This window comes from Dipodomys merriami, unplaced genomic scaffold (genome assembly GCF_024711535.1).
Source record: "Dipodomys merriami isolate MVZ:Mamm:240054 unplaced genomic scaffold, mDipMer1.0.p SCAF_1, whole genome shotgun sequence".
NCBI lineage: Eukaryota > Metazoa > Chordata > Mammalia > Rodentia > Heteromyidae > Dipodomys > Dipodomys merriami.
Window position 1 is genome coordinate 4950166 of NW_027202270.1, and position 11187 is coordinate 4961352.

Sequence of the window (11187 nt, forward strand, 5' to 3'; positions counted from 1 at the left end):
GCTAGACATCTCCTTCCCAGTTGTCTCAGACCACCCCGATTAGTGTCAAAACTTGCAGGAAAAAAAAGAGCTCTCAGAATGGAGTCAGCAGTTGTTGATATGACTAGCTGGCATGAGGGGTAAGGTGGTTCTGTTTTCTCCAAGAACAAAGGCAGGGCTGTTAGCTCAAGTGAAAGTCAGTTGCTTCCTCCCTGGCCTCAAAAATAGGAAGAGAGGCGAAGTGTCAGCAAACAAAGAGTCCTTCCACAGAGACTCATCAGTCTTCCCCCAGGCCTGGCTCACCACACAGGGTCTTGCTGCTTTTCCGTCTGCCAGCCCTCTCCTTCCAGTGCAGAGACTCTCATGGAAATTGCTAGTAAAGAGTACCAGCCACTCTGGCAGCCAGATGGGCAGTGCCTGCTTCTCCCCAGCCAAATCCCCCATGCCACCCCCCAGCCCTGGGACCCCTCAGGGAGCATGAAAACACACTCTGGTCCACAAATAAAATAAACAAAATCAGATATACTCACCCATACTCTTCATTCCCAAAGCAACACAAAATGATAGTGACTAATGATCCTGAACCAGACATCCTATGTATGAATCACAAGTCTGTCATCTCTACGAGGGGAGAACTTTTAACAAGCTTTCTCCCTATGCCTCGGCTTCCTCATCTATAAAATGACAATGATGGCTGGCCCATAGTGGTAGTGTCAAGATTACATATGTAGGTACATAGAAAGGGTTCAAAATGGTCCTTGGCAGGAGTAAACTGAATAGTTGTTTAACGCCTTAGGTCTGATCAATATAATGGTGAAGCAATATATTACTCTAGCTCTTTCTAATCAAACAGAGATTCAGGATCCTAACATACACTTCTCCCCAAGAGACTGACATCAAGAATAATATAAGCAGGTAGAGAATCACAAGAACAAAGAACTTAAATCCCATTCAGCACCTGCAGTGCAGTGAAGCCCTGAGTGTAGCCCTGTGGCTACTCAGGATATGACCAGCACAGAAAGTGACACATCACCAGTGAAGACTGTAGTATCGTATCGAGATTCACAAAACACAGCACTGCCGGTCAGCCCAGAACCAATGCCAGAAACTGTGAGTACCCTGTTGGGGACCCTCCCACAGAAGTCCAGCATTGGTGGTAACCCAGAGTACTTGGCCCCAACCCCTTCCTCCCAACAGAGAAGAGACACCACACTTGTAGAGGACAAAGAGGCCAGAACCTTCCCTCATCCCCACCCCCCCATCATCCACCAACTTGTAGCAGAAGACCACCGGGACCAATATCGATTGGTCACAAGGACCCAGCATCCTGCACTGCCCTGGCTGCTGGCAGAAAATCTTGATCTGCTAAAAGACTGAGGGGACAATCTGCCCTGGACTTGGTGGTATCCTGTCGCTTCTGAAGCTCATGCCCACCCTGGAGGCCTGAACCCAGCCTCTCCAGCCCACACCCCAGGCCAGACCAAGTGTCTGTCAGCCTGAGGAGAGCTTGCCAACCCAGGGGCTGCACACAGGCTACTTTACCCAGTGCAAGTTAGCCAGAAGCCAAACATGCACCACCCACCAAGCAAGAGCAAGCCATCCTGGGGATAAGACCCCACCAGTCCAGGTGTCACAGCCCCTCACTCTGTGGGATGTAGATGTCAGCCCAAGACTGAGAAGGTGCCAGCCTGGGATATGAGCAGGGACAATCTCCCCATCACCATGGGGGAGCCCACCCCTTCTGAGGCCCCACCTCTCCCAATCCAGGCCTTGGGTGGGGGTAACCTCCCATTGAAGCATACTGGGAACCTGTGCCCTCCCCTACAATGCTCAAACAAGGTCCAGGTGCTGGAACACTGCTCCCCGGCCCTCTGGAAATAGATGCCAGTCCAGGACTCCAGTCAGAACAAGCCCCGAACCACAACTAGTGGGAATCTGCCTATCCCAGACACAGAACTGGGCCAGGACACTAGACTGCTGTGCCAATAGTGGGAACTCGCCACCAGGCTTAAGCCTAGGCCAGAAAACTGGACATCCCCACACAGAACCCTAACAACTGACCCGGATACATTACACTATCTGCACCACCCAGAGATGAAGATTGCCAAATGCGAAGAAAGTCTAACAACCATCCATCCAATGAATCACACTCCACCACCACAACCTGAATGACCCTGACAATGCCTGAACCCAAATGCGTGAATCACAATAAAAGATTACAAAATTCTTGAGTAATCAAGACAACAAACCAAATCCAAAAGCCAACAACCATCCAGGGAAGGTCCCTAGTGAGAGTGAAGGAGATGGAGTACAAAAGAACCAGCAAAGAAATGAGAGAATTGGCCAATGAATAAAAGGGGGGATATCCAAAACAAACACAGGGTTGCAAACAGGAAATGACAAAGAATATACAAGTCACTGAAAAAGACATGGAGAGAAAAAATGGAAATGTTACACACTTCATTAAAAGACAAAATTAACACCATGAGAGCTGACCTCAGCAAAGCACTTGGAAGCATAAAAGGTTCAATTTCCCTATTGCAAACCACAGTGGAATGCACAGTGGAAGGCAACAGAAGAGGTGAAATAGAAAACAGAGTGTCAGGAGTTGAGGTTAAAACAGAGGAATTAGAACAAAAAAAAAATCAAAGGCATGGGAAAAAAAAAACATTGCAAAGGGAAATCTAAGAATTGGCAGCGTCAGCCAAAAGATCAAATTTATATGTAGCCAGGATTGATAAGTGGAAAAATTAAAAACTAAAGGCATTGAAAAACCTATTCAATAAAATAATAGAAACCTTCCACAATCTTGAGAGAAAATCTCACCCATCTGACAGAGGCATACAGAGTTTCCAGTAATCAAGATCCAAGAAGAAATACTTCTAGACACATCATGGTGAAAATATTGGGCTTAAAACACAAAGAATTAAAAAATTTTAAAGACAGCAAAATCAAAGAAGGAGATACATTACAACAGAATGATCAGAATCATTACAGATCTCTCTAGAATGGTATAATTCAAGTCCTGAAGATCCACAGCTGCCAACCCCAAATCGTGTACCTAACAAAGCTATCATTTACATTTGACTGTGAAACTAAAACCTTCATGACAAACAAAAATTAAAGGAATTCATGAACACTAAACCAACATTACAAAGAATACTAAAGAGAAGCATGCAATGTGAAGAAAACAGTCAAGAAAACACATTAGACAAAAATCACTAGAAGACTAGTTTAGTAAGCACAGGAAGAGGAAAGAAGCAAAATACAGGAAATCAAGAAAATGCCAGAAAATATGACACATCTCTCCATAATAACCAATAACCAATCTAAAGAAGTGGAGCAGCAGATTGTATAAAAACAAAAACAAAAAACAAGATCCAGCCATTTTCTGTCTCCAAAAGACTCATCTCACAGTCAAATGTAAAAACAAATTCCAAGTGAAGGGATGGAAAAGTATTTTTCATGCAAATGCATCCTGCAAGAAGGCAGGTGTAGACATATTGGCATTTGATAAAATAGGTTTTTCATTAAAATCCACCAAGAGACAAGGAAGATCATTATATATTAATAAAGGGAATGATCCAATGAAGAGGAAATCACAGTGGTCAATATTTATGCACCAAACAATGGAGCACCTAAATATGTTAAACAAACATTTTTGGACTTACAGAATATGATAGACCCCAATATAATAATATTGGAAGATTTTAATACTCCCCTCTCACCAAAAGACAGGTCAACCAAATAAAAAATAAGCAAAGAAGCTCCTGAATTAAATGACACCATCACCCAAATGGATTTAGCAGATATCTATAGCATATTTCACCCAACAATGATCCAAGTCACATTCTCAGTATCCCATAGAACATTCTCAAAAACAGACCACATCGTAGTACACACAAAGAACCTAAGCAAATACAAGAGAATTGAGATAACTCCTTGCATTCTATCAGACAACAGTGGAATCAAACTAGTTCTCAACAACAAAACATATTGCAGAAAACCCTCAAACACATGCAAGCTGAATAACACACTACTGTGTCACAGAAGAAATTAAGCAAGAAACTAGAAAGTTCTTACAAGTCAATGAAAATGAAAACAACATCTTAAGTAAATAACTTCATGGTACAATTAATGCTGCTATAACAACAAGAACAAACCAAACCCAACACCATTAGATGGAGAGAGATAACAAAGATTAGGGCAGAAATTTATGAAATAGAGTCTGAAAAAAACTGTACATAAAACAATAAATCAAAAAGCTGATTTTTTGGGAAAAAATAATATAATTGAGAGACCACTAGCGAGATTGATGACAAAAAGAGGAAAGGAGACTCAAATCAATAAAATCAGAGATGCCACAGGAATTATTTCAACAAACATCCAAGAAACCTGAATGATTATAAAGGACTACTTTCAAAACCTATACTCAAAAAAGAAGGAAAATCTAGCAGAAATGGATGTTTCTAGAGACATGCAAACTGCCTAAGCTGAATCAAGACGTATAAAGGAGGTAAACAGTCCAATACCTCGCAATGAGATTGAGGAAGCAATCACAAGTCTTCCAACAAGGAAAAGCCCAGGCCCAGATGGATTCACCACTGAATTCTATAAGACTTTTAAAGATGAACTAACACTAATACTCCTAAAGCTCTTCTGTTAAATAGACACAGGGAGCAATTCCAAACTCATTTTATGAAGCTAGCATCACACTCCTCCCCAAACCAGGTAAGGATCCACCTCCTCTGAACTCACGTCCTCCTCCTCTTAGGCCTCATTCTGCCTCTGAAGTCACTTCCTCTTCCTCTGACATCACTTCCTTCTCAATCCTGAGGTCATGTCCTCCTCCTCTAAGGTCACTTCCTCCATCTGTAGGGTCACTTCCTCCTCCTCTAAGATCAATTCCTCCTCTGATTTCACTTCCTCCTCCTCTGAGGTCTTATTGTCTGCCTCTGAAGTCACTTCCTCTTACTCTGAGGTACTTCCTTTTCCCCTGAGGTCATCTCCTCCACCTCTGTCACTTTCTCCTCTGCTGATGTCACTTCCTCTTCCTCTAAGGTCACTTCCTGCTCCTCTGAGCTCACTTCCTCTTTCTCTGAAGTCACCTCCTCCTCTTCTGAGATCACTTCATCCTCTGCTGAGCTCACTTCCTCCTCCTCTGAGGTCACTTTCTTCTCCCCTGATGTCATGTCACTCACCTCTAAGGTCACTCCCTCCTCCTCTGAGCTCACTTCCTCCTCCTCTGAGGTCACTTCCTTCTCCCTTGAGGTCATGTCCTCCTCCTCTGAGCTCAATTCCTCCTTCAAGTTCATTTGCTCTTCCTCTGAGCTCACTTCCTCCTCCTCTGAGTGCACTTCCTCCTCCTCCAAGCTCATTTCCTCATCAGCCCTGGTCCTGCCTCCTTCCCCCAGACTCCAAGTTCACCTCTGCTTCTGCAGCGGCCACACCCCCCTCCTCTCCCTCCCCTCCAAAGTCCCTCTTCGCCATCAGTTCACAGTCAGTACACCTCCATCCATATCTGCTGCAGCCCAGAAGTTTGGATCTCCTCAGGAAACTCTCTTCCACCCGAACCTCCTGGATGTCTCCTTTCTCCCACCTTGGCAGTACTTTTTTTGTGTTCTCCCCCCATTGGTCTTGAACTCAGAGCCTGGGTGCTGTCCCTCAGGTCTTCAGCTCAAGGCCAACAACGCTCAACCACTTGGAGCCACCAATATGGCACCACTTCCGGTTTCCTGGTGGTTCCTTGGAGATCAGCGTCTCATGGACTTTCTTGTCTGCTGTCCCCCCCCTCCAGGATTGAGGAAGTCTTTCCCCCATTGTCTCCTTCCAGAAGACCCAAGGGGTCAGAACAAGCTCACGGAGTTGACAGGCAAATCAACAACAACAACAAAAGGCTTCTTCACACCAGAGGCAGAGATAATAATAATAATTGCTTTATTGATTGGCTCAGTGAGATCAGGATGGCATGAATGTCAGGAGAAAAGGGGAAGAAGAAGAAGACGACGAGGATGCCGAGCCAGAAATCCAGAAGATGACTTCCCAGGGAAAGAGGAAACGATGTGGGGAAAGTTCTGGACGATGGTACTGGTTGATTGGTTGATTGATTGATTAATTGATTGATTTTTGTCCTAGAGACAGTTCTGCCATCCAGGGAGGAAGACGGATGCATGTGCAAATCCTGAGCAAGTTGCCACCTGGGGAGGACATGCATGGCTGAGACAGAAGATGCCAACTACACAAGGGGTTGAAGGACAACCTGAGGTCCCCCTGGATGGCCCAAGGGCCAATGGATGTCACAGGACCCCATCTGTGCCCAGGGCCCCAGGCACTGGAGGGACCTGCGGGGATCTGTCCTATGGCTAAGGAGATCATTGGAGTCACGTCATCCAACCCCATGGAGATCCTACCAAAGTCATGGTGTTCAGTGCGGCCTGCATGACACAGGGCTGTCCTTCTGTTCCCCAGTTATAGAACTATGAGAACACATGAGCCAGCAATATATAGATGTAGATATATGGATATGATAGCTATAGATATTTAGATATATCTATTTAGATATAGTTATCTATCTGTAGATACACATGAGCCAGCTGGATATCTATATCTATCTATCTGTATCTATATTTATCTATCTATCCATCCATCCAACTATCTTTCTCTCCCTCCCTCCCTCCCTTCCTCCCTCCCCCTTTCTCTCTCTCTCTCTCTCTCTCTCTCTCTCTCTCTCTCTCTCTCTCTCTCTCTCTCTCTCTCTCTCTCTCTCTCTCTCTAGTTGGTTGTAGGTTTTGAACTCTGGGCCTGGGCACTGTCCCTCAGCTCTTCAGCTCCAGGCAATTGCTTTACCATTTGAGCCACATATATGGTGCCACTTCTGGTTTTCTGGTGGTTCATTGGATATGAGAGTCTCAGGGATGTTCCTTGCCTGGGCTGGCTTTGAACCTGCGATCCTCAGATCTCAGCATCCTGAGCATTTGGGATGACAGGCGTGAGCCACCTGCCACCCAGCCAGGATACATTTTCATGACTTCAACACAGAGATGCCCACAGCCTCCATCAAGAGAGATTCTTTTCCCCCCATGGAGCCCAACTCCCCCAGGAAAAAAATGTGACAAAATTAGAGTACCCAATAGGCCAGAGAGCCCTGTGTGTGTCCACTCACCCCAGGGATGCTCAGTATTCCTCGGGACACTCATCTGTGAAAAAGTGCAAGGAAGAAAAAAACAAAAACAGGATCAAATGGAGATGTTGGGTTGTGCAAAGCCCGATCACTAACTGTCAAGTCCAGTGCACATGAAGGTCATAGTGAACAGGGACCTTAGTGATTCCATTTCATGCTTTTGTTCTTATTTATTTATTTATTTATTTATTTTTGCATGCTGTAAGAAGCAGCAGCAGCCCTGGCCTCACCTGGACAGGGGATTTCTTCCAGGGTGATGATCTGGAAGCCCAACATCTTGGCCAGCTCCTCTACCTTCTCTGGCTGCCATGGGCTCTGACATGTTCTCCCTGTGTGGGGTGGAGAGGACATCAGGAAGGGCGTGCCCTGGGTGTGGCCTAGAGTCCAGTGCCACAGAGCCTGTGTCTTGAAGGGGAGGCGTTTCTGCCCCCATTGTGCCACCCCTAGGCCTCCTCCATGCACAAGAGCACTGGAAAGGGAGCATTGGCCTGCTCTCCCCCATCTCCAGCCCAGCCCCTCGCTCACCTGCCACCAGGATCATGCGTGTGATATTTCCCTCCTCATCCACATTTACATTGAAGAAGGTCACAGTGTCTTCCGTTTGACCCACAAGTTGGAAATAGTTAGTACCAGCGTCTGCCATGGAAGAAGTCACGGTGGTCAGTGCCCTGGAGTTCCACCATCTCCATGCCATTGTCCCCTGTTCCAGGTGGAATGAACCCATTCTCCACTCCTTCTGGATGATTCCTGGGTTGAGGAACCTGGCTCCTCTTCAATATCCAATCATCAATATCCCATAATCAATATGCCATGAACTTCCTGGCAGTTGCAAATGCCTGGAGTTTGGGTGGAGAATTCCACCCCACTCCAACCAAGTCCTGAATTCTCCCCCATCCCCAAAACCACCATAAAACACGTATCCACAGATCCGAACCTCCACTTGTTCCAGGTCTAATTGACTGCATGTCAATAAGTGAAGATTGGCTCTGTTATTGGTATTTTATCTTCTATAGCTGAGGTTTTAGAAAATGAGACTCGGTTTCCTTCAGTAGCTATCTATTGAATGCAAACATGCTTTAAAAATGTATTTATTTTTATTATCTTTCCCCAAAATGTATTTATACTATCTTTAAAAAATAGATTTACTATCTTTTAAAATATTTTTATCTTTTTAAAAATGAATTTTTATTATTTTTAAAACACATTTTTATGATGCTTAAAATATTTTTTATCTTTTAATTTTTATTATTTGTTATCTTCATATTTTAGTATCTATAAATATATCCTTCATTATCTTTTTCCAATGTAAAACATTTTAAATTTATCGTTACAGTAGAATTGATATCAGGAGGGGTCATGGTTTCATGACTCAGTCCTGACCACTATCTTTATGTTTCTAGATTTTGACGCCCTGGATGGGAAGAGCTGAGGAATCTCCCCTCACTGAGTGCTCGCCCGTGTTTGCAGTTGAGCCCTCCTTGCATAACATGGAATACTCACATTGTCCCACGTAGAATCCGTTCTCCAGGGGAGCTGTGACAGTGTATAAATTGCACACGCCATCTTTCCTAATAAAACAGCAACACAAAGCAATCAGGAAGTCCTTATTTCCAATCAATACACGTTCCAGTCACTTTTTTTTTTTCTAATCTGGCTGAGGACATCAGACATAGGAGATGCCTTTTAATCTCATTCTTCTCATTCTTATTCTATTAATTCTTTTTATGATGATTATCTGTGTTCATGTCCTGGGGACTTGAACTCAGGGCCCAGGCCTGAGCTTCTTTTTTTTTTCTCAAGGCCAGGCACTCTACCACTTGAACCACAGCTCCAGGTCCTGTTCTTTTGGGGGTGGGTTTTTGTTTTTTGAGTGGTTAATTGGATATAAGAGTCTCATGGAGTTTCCTGCCCAGGCTGGTTCTTTGCTTTTCTTTTTCACTTTTTTAAATCTTATTGTCAAGGTGATGGACACAGGGGTGAAAGTCACCTGTGTCAGGGAGTGAGGATATTTGTGGTCCAACTTGTGAAAATGTAAATGGCAGCCTGCAGACCAAAGGCCCTGTGACTCTGAGAAGCCCATGGTTCTGTCTTTTCATTTGCAGGGTAGAGGGGGGATATTTGCTCACCAGATACAAAAGGTGACAGTTATGGATTGATAATCTTCCGAAACCTGGAGGTGTCGCAGCAGGAATCTCAGGGGTCCTCCTTTCTGGGTCTTCTCCGGGTTGTCTGAGGCAATGGCCAGGGTGTGCCATTCCCCATTGACCTAGAAGGACAAGTATGCCATTGCACATGTCAGCCAGGGCCTTTCTCCCCTCTTCTGTCCCCAGTGCTGTTCCCCCATGGAGCCCAGCACACTCTCAACCCTGATGGGGTGGAGCAGAGAAGGCGGGGCCTCGCCTCTCTGGTAGAGTCCCATAGGGTGACACCATAGCTCAGAGACACGTGATAAACTATTGCACAGCTGGGTCTGAGTGGCTAACACCTGTCATCCTGGCTACTCAGGGAGGCTGAGATCTAGAAGATCACAGGTTCAAAGCCAGCCTAAGGCAGGAATGTCCGTGAGAATCTTATCTCCAATGAACCACCAGAAAACTGGAAGTGGCACCATATATATATGGATTAAAAATGGTAGTGAGACTCTACTTTCCAATGAACCACTCACAAAACTGGAAGCGGTACCATATATATGGGTTAAAATGGTAGTGAGACTTTTATCTCCAATGAGCCACTAGGAAACCAGAAGTGGTGCCATATATGTGGCTCAAAGTGGTAGAATGCTCAGCCTTGAGCTGAAGAGTTGAGGGAGTGCCCAGGCCCTCAGTTCAAGACCCAAGACTGACATAAAAAAAAAATAAAGAGAAGCAATGCACATATAGAGGTGGCAGGGATTCAATGCAGTGCTGACATACTGCCCCACCTAAGTTCTTACGCAGTTGCTATGGCTTTTGGACTGAACAGGCAATGCTCCACACACCACAGAGAGCTGAAGGATAGAAAAGCATTCTCCCCATTAGAGAGACACATGAATCCACCTGCTATTAAAGAGAGCAAAACAGGTACTGGGCAGGTTGCAAGAGTGGTAGAGTGCTTGGTTAGCATGAACAAAGCCCTGGGTTGGATTCCTCAGTATACCATATACACAGGAAAAAGCTGGAGATGGTACCATGGCTCAAGTGGGAGAGCACCAGCCTTGTGTAAAAAAAAGCTCAAGGACAGTTCAAACCCCAGAACTGGCAAAAAAAAAGTAGCAAAACTCACACACACACACACACACACACACACACACACACACACACACACACACACACACACACACACACACAGAGGCCATGCAAGAGGAGCATGCCAGCATGGTCTGATCATGGTACCTCAGACTGTGTGACCTCAAGGCCAGCCCAGGCCACGCCGAGCAGCAGAGCAAGGAGCAGAGCCTTCATCCTGTGTGTGCTGCTGCTGCTGCTGCTTACCCCTGTGTTGCACACACACAGAACCCAAGGACGGCGGTGGTGCACAGGATCCCAGTGGATCCTTCCTTTTATGCGCTGTCCTCCCCAGGCCTGACACACAATGAAGCCACTGTTGCAGGTCTGAAGACCTTTTGTCACCTGAGAGACCTCAGATGTCCTGGGTTGTGGGTGATGGTCCGTGTCTGACATCTTGTCTCTTTTAACGAGGGGATTAGAGTGAAGGGGAAATCAGGTTGGGGCAGAGTGACCTTCCTGTTGGCCTTGGAAGCACAATGGAGGAATCCTGGGCCAAAGCCTGTGGTGTCTCTGCCCCTTCCGTCCCCACTCATTGAAGGAGGAGATGGGCTCCAAACCCATATTTCCAGAGCTCCACCCCAGTGGGGCGTCTGTGTGGCCTCTTACGCTGCATTTAAAGATGGCGGCCTGTGGCTATGCCTAATAACCTATATCTATCTATCTAGCTAGCTATCCAATATATATACTACATATTTACTAGATTATAAATATATATATATAGTAAATCTATCTTATATATATAGATGTAGATATAGATATATA

At 45.2% G+C, this 11187-nt stretch overlaps 1 protein-coding gene across 1 annotated transcript; it reads right to left on the bottom strand.

Moving 5' to 3' along the window:
- Positions 1-5899: 5899 nt before the first annotated feature.
- On the bottom strand, positions 5900-10658 carry LOC138825853 (female-specific lacrimal gland protein-like). Its single transcript, XM_070020526.1, has 7 exons — positions 10531-10658; positions 9286-9425; positions 8660-8727; positions 7685-7795; positions 7390-7488; positions 7142-7175; positions 5900-6176 (listed from the first exon to the last, which is right to left on the bottom strand). Exons 1-6 carry the CDS (start codon positions 10597-10599, stop codon positions 7153-7155), a joined length of 510 nt encoding a protein of 169 aa, XP_069876627.1. The 5' UTR covers positions 10600-10658; the 3' UTR covers positions 5900-6176; positions 7142-7152.
- Between the last annotated feature and the right edge of the window lie 529 nt (positions 10659-11187).

Excerpts from the sequence above, each read along its gene's own strand:
- LOC138825853 (XM_070020526.1), bottom strand. The coding sequence starts at position 10,599 with ATGAAGGCTCTGCTCCTTGCTCTGCTGCTCGGCGTGGCCTGGGCTGGC. Across the intron at positions 9,426-10,530 it reads TTGAGGTCACACAGTCTGAG|GTCAATGGGGAATGGCACAC; the intron begins GTACCATGATCA and ends TTGTCCTTCTAG. Across the intron at positions 7,176-7,389 it reads GGAAGAAATCCCCTGTCCAG|ATGAGTGTCCCGAGGAATAC; the intron begins GTGAGGCCAGGG and ends ACTTTTTCACAG.